A 17,753-nucleotide genomic window follows, 5' to 3' on the forward strand; every position below is an offset into this window, starting at 1 on the left:
TATCCCAACATCCATATTCTACTCTGCACAGTCCAAATCTCTCCTCGAGAGATCTCTCCGTAGATCGCTGCTGAGAAAACATGAGGATCAACATCGGGCTTGACACGTAATCGGCTTGTTTCCCCTTTCTTGGCGACTCCCGCAATTTCCCTCCGCCTTCGCTTTCTTCTCTCCATACACTCCCTCACTCCGTCCTTTACGCTCCTTTCCCTTCCACTCCCTCATCTGTTCTTCTTGCTTGGTTGTCCTTCGTTTCGTCCTCTTTATGCTTGCATAGCCATCATGCCCCCGCCCCCCTCTCGGGATTCCCAACGTTATGCCCCGCTGCATGATTCCATCCCGGAAGAAGACCACGCCCACGACTCGGACGATTCGCTCCCTCTGTCCAATCTCTCCGACGATGACCCGGACAATCGCTCCAAGAAGGTCAAATTACGCCGCCTAGACCGGTCGGACCCCGAGCACCACGCCGCCTCCGCCTACGTGCCCGTCATCCGCAAATCCGGCGATGTCGAGGCCTATCTCGACAGCATCACCGAGGCGGAGCAGGAACTCCTCGCCGCCAGCCGTCAGTATGATATCGATGATGACGATTCCGACGACTACGGGGACGGCGCGAAGAAACGCGCACAGATGCAGCGCCACCGCGCGGAGCAGATGCGGAAACGCAATCGCCACCAGGGATGGCGCGCCGTCTACTACTCCAAGTTCTGGTGGAGGACGCTGGTCGTCGTCATTGTGGGACTGGGGTTGTTGGTGTGGGCGTTTCTGAGCTTTGCGGCGTCGAGGGGGGATGTGGACGAACAACCGGATATTGTACGCGAACCCCTGGTGGAAGATGAGGATGTGATTACTGACGGATGTATAGCCGATGCTGGCGCCGGATTCCTGGTTCCCGTCGCCCCGCGGAGGCGCCCTGGAAGACTGGGCGGAGGACTATCGCAAGGCGCAGGAATTGGTAGCAAACATGACCCTCACCGAGAAGGTCAACATTACCACGGGGACGGGGTGGCAGATGGGGTTGTGTGTGGGCAATACTGGTGCGTTGATCGAACCGGCATACTCTGTAGACCTTCCTCGCGACGGCTCGGACAGTCTAACGTGCAATGCATAGGCCCCGCGACAAATGTCAACTTCCCCTCGCTCTGCCTGCAGGATGGCCCCATGGGTATACGCTACGCCGACCATATCTCCGCCTTCCCTCCCGGTCTGACCACCGGCGCGACCTGGAACCGGGATTTGATATACGAACGCGGTGTCGCCATGGGGCTGGAGGCGCGTCGGAAAGGTGTCAATGTCCTCCTGGGCCCGTCCATGGGCCCGATTGGCATGATGCCCGCCGGTGGACGCAACTGGGAGGGCTTTGGATCCGACCCCGTGCTGCAGGGCGTGGCCGCCGCGGAGACCATCCGCGGTATTCAGAGCAACGGCGTCATGGCCACCGCGAAGCACTACGTGATGAACGAGCAGGAACACTTCCGTCAGCCCTTCGAATGGGGTATTCCCTCCGCCATGTCGGCCAATATCGGAGACCGCGCCTTGCACGAGGTGTTCGTGTGGCCCTTCGCCGAGAGCATCCGCGCCGATGTCGCCAGCGTCATGTGCGCCTACCAGAAGGTCAACAACAGCCACTCCTGCGAAAACAGCAAGCTGCTCAACGGCATCCTCAAGGATGAGCTCGGCTTCCAGGGTTTCGTCCAGTCCGACTGGCTGGCCCAGCGGTCCGGCATCAACAGCGCCCTCGGCGGTCTGGACATGAGCATGCCCGGCGACGGCCTGCACTGGGCCGATGGCAAGCCCCTCTGGGGAAGCCAGCTGACCCGCGCGGTGCTGAACACTTCTGTGCCGATTGAACGGCTCAACGACATGGTCACCCGAATTGTCGCTGCCTGGTACCATTTCGGCCAGGACGCATGGGAGCGCCCGCCGCCGGTCGGTGACGGCGGTCCGAATTTCTCTTCCTGGACCGATGGACAGTTGGATTGGGAACACCACGCCGCCCCCGGCGGTAACTACGCCGTGGTGAACAAGTATATCGACGCTGGCGCTGGGCATGGGGACATCGCACGCCGCGTCGCCGCCGAGGGCATTGTCCTCGTCAAAAACGCCGACAACACGCTGCCCCTATCTCGCTCGCCCGCCACGGACGGTGTGTACCGCGTCGGAATCTACGGCGACGACGCGGGTCCGGCCATGGGCCCCAACGCCTGCACGGATCGCGGCTGCAACCAGGGCACGCTGGCCTCCGGCTGGGGCAGCGGGACCGTCGAGTTTCCCTACCTCGTCAGCCCGGTCGATGCGCTCCGCGACGCCTGGTCGGGCCAGGTCGAAACGACCCCGTACCTGCGCAACTCGGTCATGCCTGTTGACGTGGCCGACAAGGACCTGTGCCTGGTGTTTGTGAACGCCGACTCGGGCGAGGGCTTCATCTCCGCCGGTGGCATCCATGGCGACCGTCCGAACCTGTTTGTGCAGAAGGGCGGCGACACGTTGATCAACACGGTCGCGAACAACTGCGGCAACGGACAGGGCCGCACCGTGGTCGTCGTGCATGCTGTCGGCCCGGTGGTCGTGGAGTCGTGGATTGACCTCCCCGGCGTGCACGCCGTGCTGTTTGCTCACCTCCCGGGCCAGGAGAGTGGCAACGCGCTGGTGGACGTGTTGTTTGGCGACGTTGACGCCAGCGGCCGTCTGCCCTACACCGTCGGCAAGAGTCTGGCGGACTACGGGCCCAGTGCGCAAGTGCTGTACGAGCCCAACGCGCCCGTCCCACAGGTCGACTTCGAGGACGGGCTGTACATTGACTACCGCTACTTCGACCGCTACAACATCACCCCCCGCTTCGAGTTCGGCTTTGGGCTGTCTTACACCTCTTTCTCCATCTCCGACCTGCGCGTCGACTCGCTCCGCTGGAAATCGCGCCTGCCCGCGGCCCGACTGGCCGATCCCGTCGCGCCCCCGGAATACGACCTCCTCGCGCCCGTCGGCCAGGACGTCACCTTCCCGCGACACCTCCGTCCCATCCGTAAATACATCTACCCCTACCTGCACACCCTGGACGGCACCACCCCGGCTCCCTACAATTTCTACCCCGAGGGGTACGACCAAACACGGCGACCGTCGCCCGCAGGCGGCGGCACCGGCGGCAACCCATCGCTCTACGACGAAATGGCGCGCATCACCGTCGACGTTGCGAACACGGGCGCGCGCACCGGCCAGACGGTCGTGCAGCTGTACGTGTCCTTCCCGGAGGGCGTGACCGAGGACGGCAACTGGGTGGAGGTGCATTCGCAGGTGGACGGACACAGCACGCCGGAGGTAAAGATCGTGCGCGAGCAGGAAGCGATCGAGTTCCCGGAGCGCGTGCTGCGCAACTTCACCAAGGTGGCGCTGCAGCCTGGCGAGCATCAAAAGGTCGAGATGACGCTGCGGCGCAAGGATCTGAGCTACTGGAGCGTGCGCGAGCAGAACTGGGTGATGCCGCAGGGGGAGTTTGAGATTCGCGTCGGGCAGAGTTCGCGCGATTTGCCGTTGAGCGCGTTTTACTAGCATATACATAGACTGGCGTTTTCTTGTAATTAGTTATCACGTCTTGTAATTTACGTTCTGTGATGGTCGTCTTTGTAACCACCTGAGGCACATACTAGGTACCTCCTGAGTGCTGCCACGTGATCTTGTTTACCGCCGTACTCGACTTCATCAACAACAACTACGGACATCGCGTTCTCCCATTGAGTTACGACAGTAGCTCTATACAATATGAGGCCGTCCATTCGTTTGTCAGCTCTGCTTCGCAAGAAACCGCTGCCTATACCTTCTCCGGGGCCACCTTTACCACCAGGCACACTCATTGACGAAGAGATCTCGCGATTATACAATTCCAAAAACTTCTACCCAGCAAAACCGGGAGAAGTCCTCGGCGATCGCTACCAAACGCTGGTCAAGGTAGGCTGGGGCGTGTCGTCGACAGTATGGCTCGCGCGTGATATGCAAGGGTAGCTTCGACCATTCCGTGCGAGCTCCCATCTCTAACAAGCATGCAGACATATCGACGAGCCAGAGCACGTCGTGACGCTCAAAATTGCCAATAACAATGCATCTCTCGCTAGTCATGAGCGCGACATCGAAGAGCAAATTGCCACAGCAGACCCGTCTCATCGCGGCCGCTCAATCATCCGGACACTAGTAGATTCATTTGAAGTCAAGGGCCCGGAAGGGTCTCATTTGTGTCTGGTGTATCCGCCCATGAGGGAGCCCTTGTCGATGTATCAGCGGCGGTTTGCGGGTAGGAAGATGCCTCTGCCGCTGGTCAAGACGTACATTCGTTTTTTTCTTACGGGGCTGGATTATCTTCACAACGAATGCAGGATAGTCCACACGGGTATGTCCGTTCGTATCCGCGCTTGCGTCTCGGTGATAGGACACTGACGCCGACGCTCTAGATCTCAAGCTCGAGAACATCATGGTCTCATTTGAAGATCCAGCCGTGCTTTCGGATTTCCTGGATGCCCAGCTTGGAAACCCGATGGCTTTTAAGATTGATGCAACGGGACGACCGGTGTATCAGTGCAGTAGTGACTTCGGGCCCCTCAAAAACTTCATCAGCATCCCACAGCTGGTCGACTTTGGCCTGGCTACCACGCTCCCAGAAGACGACGACTGGGGCGTCTGGCCTATCCAGCCAGATCACTATCGGGCGCCTGAGGTGATACTGGGTAATGGATGGCAGATGCAGGCGGATATTTGGAATCTCGGCGTTTTGGTGCGTTCCATTCCCTAAATTGTTGTATCGGCTAATGCTAGACTAGTTGTGGGATATGATCGAAGGCAAAGAGCTGTTTCAGCACATCCATGACGCCCAAGGTCGCTACGACCCCAAAAGGCACATTGCTGAGATGATCGCTTTGCTCGGTCCACCCCCTCCGGAGATTTTACAACGGTATCAATCCATGCGGGAGTATCAGTGGCCGGAACCTGTCCGACGAGAAGACGGCAGCGTTTGCGAGACAGCGGAGGAGTTCTTCGGTGGGCCGTTCTTTGACAGTGATGGTATGGGTTCCTGTCTCCAACGAATGATCCAGACTTACGAGTATCTAGGTCGCTTTCTCTACGAAGACCTTATCCCTGACAGGAACCTAGCAGACGCAGTGTCCTTGGAGGGAGAGGAGAAGGAAGCGTTTCTGGATCTTGTCAGGGGGATGCTGCACTGGCATCTGAATTGGAGAAAAACGGCCGGCGAACTCGCGGGGCATCCTTTTCTTCAGTTAAAGGGAGCAACTGCGTGATTCTTGGGCGCTTGGTAGCAGAGCGACACGGGACCTTGGTTGATCCTAGTTGGGTAATGCCATCGGATGGCGTTGAAGCGTTATGTAGTATCTCTATGGATCTTTATCATCTAGATTCCCTCCTACTCTTGCACTTTGTCTGTTGAAAGCTACTATAGGTCCCTAACTCGTAGACGTAGCTGTTATGACATACGCCCATCTGCTAGGCCCAGAGCTATACGTACTAGATACCTTTATGACAGCAACATGACGTTGATATGTGCTAGTTAATGCTCACACAAAGGGTCACGAGTCTTCTTATCATCAATACAACCAATTCACAGGCAAATTTTAGCATTGCGACTATGTGGTAGCGGACTGGGTATCTCGTTTGCCACACGCTCACCAAAGAGAAGCGAAGTTTTTTTTTTTTTTTTTTTTTTATCTTATTCAATGAACAGACGAGGGTTCAAATCGGGGCACCAACATGATTGTCTTTTCCCACCACTGATCATATACTCCTGGTATGCACCAGCTTCCCCTGAACCCAGACGCTCTTCACATTCCGATCATCACCACTCCACATCCACTTCTGAACCTGTTCCTGCCAGGTCTCGTTTCCAAACAGATCAACATTTCCCACAGGACCAGACTGAAGACGACCGCGATCAGCGACAGCCATATCAAGTGGACTGACCGTATTGTTCCTGACAGCACCCAGCTCAACCAGCTGCGCATCCCAGATCATCCCCTTATCAAACCCACCAATATCGTCCGCCATGTCGACGACTGCTGCCCCACCGCGCGTAGCCAGGTACAAACTATCCTCCACAGACAGTTTCTCATGCCCGGTGGAGATCTTGTTACCCGTCATCTCCTGGAACTCGCTGCTATACCCCAACAACCGGGAGACGAGACAGGCCTGCCGGGCCACTTCCAGCATGCTGGGACTGTACCCACCGCTCACATCCGTGCCCAGACCCACCGTCAGGCCTTCGTCGAGCATAACACGGACGGGGGCAAGCCCCGAGCCCAGGGCAGAGTTAGACGACGGACAGTGCGCGATGCCGGCGCCACGCTTGCGGATGAGCGCTCGCTCGTCGCTAGTAAGATGTACCCCGTGCGCGAGGATCGTCCGCGGGGTGAGCAGATGCGCCTGGTCGTAGAGGTCCGCGTAGCTCGCAACCTCCGGGAACAGCTTGTGCACGAGCGCGATCTCGTCGGTGGTTTCGGCAATGTGCGTTTGGATGTGGAGAGGCGGGGTGTACGATGCGGCTAGCTTGCCGAGGCTGTCGAGGGAGTGGTTCGAGCAGCTGGGGCCGAAGCGGGGGGTCACGATGGGGTTGATCAGGGTGCCGTTCGGGTCTAGACTGCGGATGTACTCGATTGTCGACTTTGTTGCGTTGATGCCCTCGTCGGCGGATTGGTCAACGTAGTACGGTGGGCATTGATCGCGGTTGTCCATGCAGACGCGGCCGATGAAGGCGCGCTGGCCGTGCAAATGGGCTAATGCTGCTAGGGCGTTGGTTGCCGGGACGTGGATAGTGGCGAAGTATGATGCACATGTGGTGCCGTGGGCGAGCGTACGAGCGACGACTTCGTCGTACACACGCAGGCCTTCGGGGGGTGCGGCATTCGGATCCGTGTTGTGGTTGTCGGGGTCGGACTTGGACCCGAAGCTGGCCTCGACCGGGTATGTATAATCATTCAGCCAGGTCAGGAGGCCGGCAGACCCGAACAGTCCCAGGTTAGGGAACTGCGGCGCGTGGATGTGGGTGTCTACATCGTCAGTACGGGGCAGTCATACGAGTCCGATAGGACACACCGATGAATCCGGGGAAGAAGAACTCGTTTCGGTCATCGTTGGAATTTACAACTTTGACCTTGGTGGACGACTTGGCATTGCCATGGGCTGTGCTATCAGCGTCTTGCCAGCCGTGTCTCGACAGGAACGACTGGAAGCTGGCATCATCGCGGACGTGCCAATCGTATCCTTTGATGCGGCCATCCTTGGACGAAACCCAAAGAGCACCCTGGTTTCGAACGAGTTCTGGCTTCGCCGAGGTTGAATTGAGCTTGGGGAGATGAATGAATGTACCGCGGTAGACGGTGTATGGGTACGCCGCGGCCGTGGCCAAGACAAAAGCATTCAGTAGTGCAAGGATCAACCACATTGTGGACAAGTTCGTCAGATATTTGTACATTTTCAGAAGTAGGGCAAATGTAGAAGAGTGCTCGCTTCTATCGCTCCACCATCTTGAGGACAGCGAGGGTTGATATATTCACAGACTGAAATGAAGGATCAGGGGATGCTACTCGAAGCGGCAGGTCTAACAGACCATGAACTTTGTAGGCTTCACATGTTGATTGCAAGACGGCCTTGGCCGGTATAGCATTGCATATAGATCTCTATGAATGTCTATGTGAGATGGGTCTGATAAGGGTTGAGTGTAAATCGGTGTTCGGCTACTTCCGATGGATTATACTCATCTTCACGAGATAACCATCCATGATAACAGGCACAACATGTGGGGAAGTGCGGAGAGTAAAGTATAATAGAGCCTAGAGACAGTGATATCGATGGACACGAAGGATGATAGATGCAGATCATGGGCCTACGTTACATTAGCCGCTATGAAGGACTGTTACATCCAATATAGTCGGATTTTTGTTGATCTTGAACACCCTGCAATACGGTATTAGATTTCTCTTCGTCTATCTAGATCAGCAGGGTATAGATAATTGGAACGGTAGAGGCCGGTGCTGCTAGCTATTACCTCAGTGGCTCCAACAACCGAATGTGGGACTTGAATGATGCTTGGCCGTATGCTCCAGACGGTTTGTTCCATAGACCTTCCTATATAGTCTGCCACTACAAGCCTCCCAGCTCCCGTCACATTGCTCTTTGGGTTCGTTTCTCAGGAAAGGGTTCGTGCACAGTAGGTAGATGTAGCGTATAGATATAATGATCGAACTGCTACGAAGAACGCTCCAAGTACGAGCCTTCTAAGAACGGCTACGACAAGTATTAGCCAGTATAAACGTAAGGCACCGTGTTCAACCCCCTCTTCACGCATAGAACCCGGTCCATTGCCTTCGGCACTGGCTATGTATACACTCGTACGTCCTAAGCCTTCCTCCAGTCACCTAGTTAGCCAGCGTGACAGTTTCTTGGTCGAAAATCCCATCTTCAGAAGGTCATAGCTCCTGAATCCCCTCCGATGCTTTGGTCGTACAGCCAAGTTTTCTTTTGCCTTCCAAACTATACTGTCCCACCAGCGAGGGTCGGGGTGGAAGAATGTAAGCAGTCTGGATAGACGTAACGGCTCGGCGTAGCTCTGATGCTCTATTTCTCCTGCTCTTATACAGGTAGTGAACGACAATCTGCAATAATGTGATTCAATAGGTAATCCCATAGCTTCCATGGGTGAGCATGCTCACTAGGTCAGATATTGTCGCTCAGTCTATACTTACCTACTCATACCATATGCAGGGACCGCAGAAGAGCCTTACCACGTCAGCTTCCTCGTATAGTACTTTTTCAAAAGAAGCATTTGGATTAAATAAACCAATAAGCAAGACAGATTGTACTAATACGGGCTTCTCGAAAGAATCAATTCCCTGCCAGAGATTAGGTCAAAGTCAAGCAGTCCGCCACGTAATGCAATCATTACATTGTCATAGTTATATAGTTATGATCAGTGACACGACATACAGAGCAGTCTCCTAGGCGCCCTGACTAAAGCGGCGGTGTCAAGTTACAGCAGTAAATCAAGTCGTTGTGATACTGCTAGACCCTGAACCATATGATGTACTTAGTGAGCTGACATACGCTTTAGATTCCACCCCGAGTTCCGCCATCCGCAGATGACATCAACTCCGACAACCCCAACTCAACTCCATCCGTAATGACCATGACCCTGAAACGACGCAAATCCAGCCCCAATTCAGCCTCTACTTCTCTCCCCTCCAAATCCACCCCCGAGAGACCCGGCCAGGACCTCCATCGGACCCTGAGCGAAGTCGCCGCCCCGGAGCCCATCGAACGAGCCACCGCGGCCGACCTGGCCCGCCGGCCGTCGCTCGACCTGCAACTCTTGACCATCTCATCCGCGAAACCAGACGAAGAGTCGGATATGTTCGGGGCGCTGAGCGAGGTTGCGATACCGGAGCCGATCAAGCGATGCGGTGCAAACGAGATCGGCCGGCGGCCGTCGCTGGACCGGAGTCTTTCACATGCTTCGGGGGGTGGCGAGGACAAGACATGTGCGGTTGATTAGGGGGATTCTTATTATGATGAGATTCGTGCTTGGGTGTTATGTTTGGGTAATGGTTGGAAGGAGGCACCGGCGTGAGAACTGATGTTTCGGGGGTGTGTACTTCATTCGGTCCGACAGAACCTGCTGATTACAACTACATATTCCTCCCAATGGGCAAGTCTATACGATTCGCCCGCTGTAGTCAAGGGTTGAATCCATCTACAACCGATCCCTACTCTGTATACCCGGCTGGAACTCGGAATCGATCGCATCGACTGCCTGACGGGCTCGGCACGCCGCCACGCAATAGAAGGAGCCGCCACACGGTTAAGGAGGCTAATATGGTGCACCGCTGGCGGCCGATATCAGCCGCCGGGATGTTGTCAGGCGATGCGCTTGGGGTACCGTTGTTGGGATCAGGTGGTTGTGGCGGACCTGCGCACTTCACGTGGCCTCAAATGGTATCGCGCTATTGCAGAGGCAACTGCTCGTGTGCTTGAGTTGACTCTCGATATGTACAGTATTTGCCGCATCCTGTCTAAATGATAAGCAGACTGGGTCTCGAGGTTGGGCTCTAGGATCGGGCACGATGGAGTCGATTCGGGCTCTGGGATAGGATCATGTATGTATACACATATGGAGACTGGCTACACATCATGCATTTTTGCCTTTGATGTTCTGACATAGTCTCCATGGCGAACGGGTTAATCAATGCATTCGAGGCCAGAGCACGCACTGTCAGCCCTGTGAGCCACTCCGTCCGGATTATTTTAGGAGCGGACAGTCCCCGGCCATTGCCAGCTGCATTCTTGTCTTGCCACGGACCAAGGTCTGCCTCCACCCTAAGCGATGTACCCTTAACAAAGTCCGGGGAAAGTCTATCCAACCTGCATCGTGATTACCCGGCGTTGGCTCCATTCGCCCCGGAGTTGCTTGTGCCAGGCAATAGGGGCCAACTTGAATGGCAAAGTCCCAACCATCCTCTGCTTGAGAAAGGATGACCTGACTCAGACATTAGTCAAACACCCCCTGCAGAACCCCTAGCCTTAAGGAGACCTTAAGTGTCAGCTGCAGTCCTGGGGCAGTTGGTCCGGCGAATAGACCGCGAGAATGGCATGTTGACTGCTCCTCCTCCGCCTAACCGACTGCCACGTTCGAAGACCCTGGCGTGCTAGTGCTAATAGCTGGTCTGGACTTTGGCTTGCGGCCCCAGAACTCGTATTGCACCGGCTACGACTCACAGCCTATTCTGATCTTACTCTTAGTCTTACCTTTCTCGCAACGGTGGTGGCGTGAAGTCGTTGCTCCTGGCTATACCTATACCTTTCAGCTCACAAAAATGAATATTCCCGGCTGAATCTGTCCCAGGAGCCTTCCAGACCTGCTCGGGATTTCACACCGCACTGATGCTGTTTGTGGCGCAGACTAGAGCTGGATCCGTCTAGTCTGGAACCGCGGCCTGTCAACCTCGGCAGGCGAGTGGCCGCCGGCTGGATAAAAGCGGGATTGCTGTTGAGACACACAGGGATGTCAAGCATTCTGCGGGGATAGTCAAACGGAGCGAGACTCCTTACTGGGCCTGGGTCCTAGATCATTTATCCGGGGCAGACGGCAGTTGCCAGGCCTGGGGAAGACGGTCTGGTGGAGACTTTTCAAGCATATCGCATTTTAGGTCGGGACCAGCGTTGCTGATCTGGTGTTGATCAGACCCTGACGATGTTCATCGTCCTTGGATGTAGCATCCCATCCATATACCCTCTATACAGAGTACGGCCGCGAGCCCAATGCCATCAACATGGCTCCATTCTCACGTTGGCCCGGCCCGTGCAGCCGAGCAACCAAGCCGCCAAGCGGTCTGGCTCCTCCGTAAATGAAGTCGAGTCGACTGATGCATCCTGGCGTTGGCCTCCTCATTAGCCAATCCAATCATCTCGATGGCCTCCCTCGCTAAAGCCACCGCAGCTTTTATCCAGTTCGTCCATGGCCTCGCCGGGCTGCTGCCGGCTCAATTCATTGCACCAATCAGTCACCCGACCCGTGCCTTCTGGATGGTCTCAAGCTTTGGCCAAGTTGGGACAAGTCCGACAGGACGGGCTTGACGCTGTAAGTAGTTATATAGCTCCTTTCCCCCATTCCGGGACACAGGCCGGACGTCCCTGTAGATTCTCCCTTCCGAGTTCCAGCTTTGCATTCCCGTCAGGATGGTCCAGATCGCCAGCATCGGCGCCAAGGGCGCGGAGGACAATGTCCACATCACTCAGGCGGAGGCGCCGCAGTTCGAGAAGGTCAACTGGAAGAAGGAACCGCATCTGCGCAGGCTGTATCTGATGGCCATGGTGCTGATGGTCGCCTCGGCCACCACCGGTTACGATGGGTGCGTTTGAGACGATATTCGTGAGATCGCCCGCTAATGCGTCGCAGCATGCTCGTCAACACCTCCCAGATGATGGACACCTGGACAAAGTTCTTCTCGCCCAAGGTGGAGCAGGACAACTGGCTGGGCCTGCTCGTCAACATGTTCAACATCGGTTCCATCATCAGTTTCTTCATTACGTGAGTGCCGAGATCCCCCGGCCGTTCGTGCGCAGCTGACAGAATAGTCCCTACATCGCCGATACCTATGGCCGGAAGAACGCCATCATTATCGGATGCTGCTTCATGGTCGTGGGCGGTGTGGTCGGTACCGCGTCCAACGGATACAACATGTACATCGCCGGCCGAATCATCTTGGGTTTCGGCAACTCCCTGGCCCAGATGTGCTCGCCGCTGCTGCTGGTGGAGATCTGCCATCCCCAGCACCGTGGGCCGGTCACCTCCATCTACAACTGTCTGTGGAACGCCGGCGCCCTGCTGGTGTCCGTCATCGGCTGGGGAACGTCGTACGTGCCCAACAACTGGGCCTGGCGGTCGATCACCTTCCTCCAGATCATCCCGTCCGTCATCCAGCTGCTGTTCATCTGGTGTATGTATCGATTTCCTTTTGAGCTGCGACGCACCCCCTGCTAACGCGACTAGGGATCCCCGAGTCCCCCCGTTACCTGATCTCCAAGGAACGCCACGAGGAGGCCTTGGACATTCTGACCAAGTACCACGGCGGCGGCGACGTCAACAACTCGACGGTGCAGTTCGAGTACCGCGAGATCCGCGAGACAATCCGCCTGGAGCAGCAGGCCGGCGAGCAGAGCAGCTACCTGGACTTTTTCAAGACCAAGGGCAACCTGTGGCGGCTGGCCATCATCATCTCGCTGGGCGTCATCTCGCAGTACTCGGGTAACGCGCTGTTCTCCAACTACATGAACACCATCTACGAGGGCGCCGGCATCACCAGCCAGAACCAGAAGCTGGGCCTGAGCACCGGCAAGACCATTCTGGACATCATCGTCACCGTGGCGGCGGCCATGCAGGTGGACCGGTTCGGTCGGCGGCCGCTGTTTTTGATTTCCACTGCTGGTAAGCTGTCTGCTTCCCCTCGCCTCAATACTCACGACTGACTGATGACTGTCAGGCATGACGACCGCCTTCATCTGCTGGACCATCACCGGCGCCGTGTACGAGAACTCGGGCGAGACCAACTCCGGCTCGGGCTACGCGCAGCTCGTCTTCATCTGGCTGTTCGGCGTGTTCTACGACATCGGCTTCTCCGGGCTGCTGATTGCCTACGCGCTCGAGGTGCTGCCGTTCAAGCTGCGCGCCAAGGGCATGATGATCATGAACATCACGGTGCAGGCCATCCTGGCGATCGGCAACCAGACCAACATGGTTGCGTGGAACAACCTGCCCAACCACTGGAACTTCATGCTGTTCTACACGCTGTGGGATCTGTGCGAGCTGATCTTTGTGTACTTCTTCTATGTCGAGACCAAGGGCCCGACTCTGGAGGAGGTGGCCCGCATCTTCGACGGCGACGAGGCGGTGGCCCATATCGATCTGCACCAGGTCGAGAAGGAGATCCACGCCGAGTACCACGAGGAGATTACCAGCAAGGAGATGGCGTCTCCGAAGACGGCTGCTTAGCTGCGTCGGGGGGAGTGACAAGTGTTGTCGGTATTGGGATTGGGTCTACGGACTTATTTCATATTAATTTCATCATCTTCTTTTTTTCGGTAGTGATTCAATGGCAGAGACATCTCTTCTTGGCTCTGCAGTCTATATTATCGGAGAGACCCGATGCACAGCCAGCTGCACGTAAGACTAGCCGATGTCACTATGGACGGACATGGTTCTAGCGTCATATGAATACACAACAACGCATTGTGTAACCCTATAGCCTAAAGAGGCAAATGCCAAAGAAGCCAGTGATCCATGGTTCCGTACCCCAGTTCATGGAGATGTGGCTATGATATGATCTCATTGATTACAACATATCCAAAGCTGTTCCTACTCCTACTAAGTTTGCGTACGGAGTATATCTTCAACGGTTAAGCTAGGAACACAGTTTCCATGTACATACATAGCATGTCTCCATGTTACATGTGGCGGTGCCCAGGCAACTAGATACTAAAATAGCGTCTGCTGCTACCTGGTGCTCTCCTGACTATCATCTACCTATGTCTATCGCCACCAGCACAGCCAAGTGGACAGCTCCACCGCGAAACAAGGAACCCGCCACAGCAGAAAACGGTAGACACCGCTGATTAGCGACTGGATGGAGAAATGGCTCCGAGACACGGTAGATCTGCAGGCTGATCGTTGCTGGAAGGATCGTAGCGTGGTGTAGCGTGGTGGGGGTGTTTCAGTGTGAAGACCGATGATATCAGGGTCTGCCCATGCACAGCGATCACTACGGAGTATACGGAGTACGGAGTATGCGATAAATATAGAAAGCGTCCCCTATATAAGACCCTGATCCTCCTCTCTACCTGTAGTATAATCAATCCCAACATCACTCCCACCACATCCAATCTACTCCATATACATCAATCATCATGTTCTTCAAGACCCTCTCCCTCCTCGCCGTCCTCGGCTCCGCCTCCGCCCTCCCCCACGCCCACACCAACGAGGCCCGCCAGTCCCTGGCCGACAGCTTCAGCGTCATGGCCTCGCGCTCCGCCTCGCCCATCCACTTCCTCCCCATGACCGCCCGCGGCGGCCACTTCTGGCTCGGCGGCAAGACCTCCTCCTACTGCCCGAAGGAGGTCGAGGAGATGGGCGGCGTGTGCCCGCCCGGCACCGAGACGGCCTTTTTCGGCGAGCGCTCTCTGGTACGTCCTGTCCCCGTCCCTTCACCTCCCCAACACATTCCCCCCAGTGGAGGTATGTTGCTAACGTTGGTTGGTAATGTAGGCAGTCGAAGTCCCCGGCGGCCAGCAGGTCTACGTCGACCCCACCGGCGCCCTGAGCTTCACCGTCCCGCACAGCGGGTACATCCCGCCCGGCTCGTCGACCGGCCCGTTCGAGTACACGCCCGGCACGCCTATCGGCCACTGGGTGTACGAGGGCCAGGGCGCGAGCGGGTTCATGGCCTGCCCCGTGCCCGTGAACGGCACCGCGGACGTGCAGAAGAGCCCCCAGTGGCAGGTGTATGCGGCGCTGCAGAATGCGACCGTGCCCTCAGGTAGTGTGCGCGACTGCCTTGGGTTCAGTGCGATGGCTATCGCGCGCAATGGCAGCGAGTTTGCTGCTTGGGAGTACATCTAAGCAAGGGAGTCAGTATGCGTTGTATATAGGTGGTGGTTGGGGTAATGTGCAAGTGTGGTTGTACTAGTACATAATTGACTAATGATCGCATTGAATTAATGTCTGTTCATACGGAGTACAACTCTTTGAAAACGTTAAGGCTATGAAATCATTAACTACGTAACATAATCTACAGCTTAGACACCTGTCCCGCAGACGAAATCTCGTTGTACAGCAGACTGGTCAGGAAGTCCGCGTAGTCCTCGCCCGTCACCTGGCCCGCAAAGTACCGCGCCGCCAGCTGGAACTTGTTGCCCTTGGGGCCCTTGGCCGTCAGGCTGTCTGCCTGCTCCTTCAGCAGACGCAGCGCGTACGCCTTGTCGATCTTCTTGCCCTCGGACGAGGTGACTCCGTGGTGCACCCACTGCCAGAGCTGGCTGCGGGACACCTCGGCGGTGGCAGCGTCCTCCTACAGTCTGTTAGTACGAATTCACGACGTGATTATATGAGAAAGCCTACCATCAGGAAGTTGATGGGAATGCAGCCCACACCCCGGAGCCAGCCCTCCATGTACGACAGACCGATGTTGAGGTTCTTGCGGATGCCCTCCTCGGTGATCTTGCCCGGGACGTTGGTGTTGAGGAGGTCGTTGGCGGTGATGTGCACGTCCTCGCGGCGCACAAACAGCTGGTTGGGCGTGGGCATGTACTTGTTGAAGACCTCGGAGGCGATCGCCGCGAGCGCCGGGTGGGCAACCCAGGTGCCGTCGTGGCCGGCACGCACCTCACGCAGCTTGTCGGCGCGCACGCTCTCCATGGCCTTGTCGTTGGCGGCGGCGTCGTCCTTGATGGGAATCTGAGCGGCCATACCACCCTGGTCTCGTTAGCACTACTCACGCATCATCAAGGGGCGCAACGTACCATAGCATGCACACCACGACGGTGGCAGGTCTTGATCAGCAGCTTGACGTAAGCGTCCATGAAGGGCACAGTCATGGTGACATCCGATCGGTCGGGGAGCACAAAGTTGGGGTGCTTGCGGAACTTCTTGATGAACGAGAAGATGTAGTCCCAGCGGCCGCAGTTGAGGCCGGAGCTGTGGTCGCGCAGTTCGTAGATGATCTCGTCCATCTCAAAGGCGGCGGTAATGGTCTCAATGAGCACGGTACCGCGGATGGTGCCGCGGGGCATGCCGATGTAGTCCTGGGCCAGGTTGAACACGTCGTTCCACAGACGCGCCTCGAGGTGGCTCTCCATCTTGGGGAGGTAGAAGTACGGGCCGAAGCCGCGGGCCACGAGCTCCTTGGCGTTGTGGAAGAAGTACAGACCAAAGTCGAACAGACTGCCGGAGATGGGCTCGCCGTCGACGGTGAAGTGCTTCTCATCCAGGTGCCAGCCACGGGCACGGGCAATCAGCGTGGGCAGCACCCGGTCCGTCCGCAGCTTGTACTCCTTGTTGCCCTGCTTGAAGTCGACCTGGCGCCGGATGGCGTCGTACAGGTTGACCTGACCGTTGACCATGTTCTCCCAGGTGGGAGCACTCGAATCTATACCCTATGGTCAGCTCTGCGTCGCCACACCTCCTCTCAAGTAAACATACCCTCAAAATCTGCCATGTAGGTCCACACGTCCGAGTTCAAAGCGTTGACAACCATCTTGCGGTCGGTGGGACCGGTGATCTCGACACGACGGTCGACGAGACCGGGAGCCGGGGGCGCACCCTTCCAGGCATCGTTTTCACGGATGTGCTTGGTCTCCGGGAGGAAATCGGGCAGGTTGCCCTTGTCGATCTCGGCCTGGCGGTCGATGCGACGCTGCAGAAGGGCCTTGCGGGTCGGGTTGAAGGTGCGGTGCAGGATGGCCAGGAAAGCACAGGCCTCCTTGGTGAGGATCTTGCGGGCGTCGTTCGGGATGGCGCCCAGGATGGTGACATCCTTGAGCTGCACGTCGACTTGGCTCATGATGGGTGGGTGGATATTTTTCTCTGTATGTCTCGATGGATCTTATACCAGATAAGATAGGGACAATCGCAGTACACTTGTGTCCGGCAACAATCCAGAATCCGACACAAGAAGCAGACGATGAAAGAGATTCAGGAAAGCTGAAAGCTTGACCCGAGGCATCTCGATAATATATAGGTCATGGCTGGAGCATGTCGGGACTAGCTGGAGAGGCGCCTACGTCAGAATCCATGGGACAACCGCGGCCCATGGGAAGCCCCAATGAGTGCTGATAGGCAGGAGCACCCCAGTCTGGACCGTCACAGCGATACCGCTGGAGAAGCAACAGCCGGGAAAACGGGGAACGATGGAGGTCTAGCAGCTGGCAGAGCCAGTCATGAAGCTGTCCCCAGCGCGAGGATGAGCGGAGATTACCGCATTCGGCAGCGGAGGACCCAGGGCTGGTAATGTCATGTGACTTTCCCGCGGACAACCCGTAAGATTACCGGTATGGCTGTTACAGTCCCTTTCGGCCGACACCCCGCGTGCTGCTTTACGGAGTCCATTGTTGCGCTGCTGCTGCTACGGCGAACGGCGGCTACCGAGTCTTATCGGCGCGGGACGAATAGCCGTGACTGTCTATATTATGCGATGGATGGCCTGCAAAGACCATCC

General features: G+C 56.6%; 6 protein-coding genes across 6 annotated transcripts; 4 read left to right on the forward strand and 2 right to left on the reverse strand.

The window, feature by feature from the left end:
• Positions 1-282: 282 nt before the first annotated feature.
• On the forward strand, positions 283-5,285 carry ATEG_07121 (uncharacterized protein; the record flags this gene model as incomplete). The annotated part of the gene is made up of 8 exons (XM_001209807.1): positions 283-816; positions 869-1,023; positions 1,071-3,514; positions 3,765-3,945; positions 4,044-4,381; positions 4,443-4,762; positions 4,809-5,049; positions 5,098-5,285. 8 exons carry the CDS (start codon positions 283-285, stop codon positions 5,283-5,285), a joined length of 4,401 nt encoding a protein of 1,466 aa, XP_001209807.1.
• A 490-nt stretch (positions 5,286-5,775) lies between these two features.
• On the reverse strand, positions 5,776-7,438 carry ATEG_07122 (uncharacterized protein; the record flags this gene model as incomplete). The annotated part of the gene is made up of 2 exons (XM_001209808.1): positions 5,776-7,043; positions 7,090-7,438. The coding sequence occupies 2 exons, from the start codon at positions 7,436-7,438 to the stop codon at positions 5,776-5,778; spliced, it is 1,617 nt and encodes a 538-aa protein (XP_001209808.1).
• Positions 7,439-7,790: 352 nt separating this feature from the next.
• On the forward strand, positions 7,791-9,544 carry ATEG_07123 (uncharacterized protein; the record flags this gene model as incomplete). The annotated part of the gene is made up of 8 exons (XM_001209809.1): positions 7,791-7,814; positions 8,003-8,102; positions 8,152-8,173; positions 8,225-8,307; positions 8,544-8,564; positions 8,671-8,691; positions 8,758-8,792; positions 9,104-9,544. The coding sequence occupies 8 exons, from the start codon at positions 7,791-7,793 to the stop codon at positions 9,542-9,544; spliced, it is 747 nt and encodes a 248-aa protein (XP_001209809.1).
• A 2,180-nt stretch (positions 9,545-11,724) lies between these two features.
• Positions 11,725-13,537, forward strand: ATEG_07124 (putative MFS hexose transporter; the record flags this gene model as incomplete). The annotated part of the gene is made up of 5 exons (XM_001209810.1): positions 11,725-11,897; positions 11,945-12,076; positions 12,124-12,485; positions 12,539-12,973; positions 13,029-13,537. 5 exons carry the CDS (start codon positions 11,725-11,727, stop codon positions 13,535-13,537), a joined length of 1,611 nt encoding a protein of 536 aa, XP_001209810.1.
• A 911-nt stretch (positions 13,538-14,448) lies between these two features.
• On the forward strand, positions 14,449-15,160 carry ATEG_07125 (putative IgE-binding protein; the record flags this gene model as incomplete). Its single annotated transcript, XM_001209811.1, has 2 exons — positions 14,449-14,724; positions 14,807-15,160. The coding sequence occupies 2 exons, from the start codon at positions 14,449-14,451 to the stop codon at positions 15,158-15,160; spliced, it is 630 nt and encodes a 209-aa protein (XP_001209811.1).
• A 169-nt stretch (positions 15,161-15,329) lies between these two features.
• On the reverse strand, positions 15,330-17,099 carry ATEG_07126 (malate synthase; the record flags this gene model as incomplete). Its single annotated transcript, XM_001209812.1, has 4 exons — positions 15,330-15,608; positions 15,659-16,012; positions 16,060-16,678; positions 16,765-17,099. 4 exons carry the CDS (start codon positions 17,097-17,099, stop codon positions 15,330-15,332), a joined length of 1,587 nt encoding a protein of 528 aa, XP_001209812.1.
• Between the last annotated feature and the right edge of the window lie 654 nt (positions 17,100-17,753).

Source organism: Aspergillus terreus, genomic scaffold (genome assembly GCF_000149615.1).
Source record: "Aspergillus terreus NIH2624 scaffold_10 genomic scaffold, whole genome shotgun sequence".
NCBI lineage: Eukaryota > Fungi > Ascomycota > Eurotiomycetes > Eurotiales > Aspergillaceae > Aspergillus > Aspergillus terreus.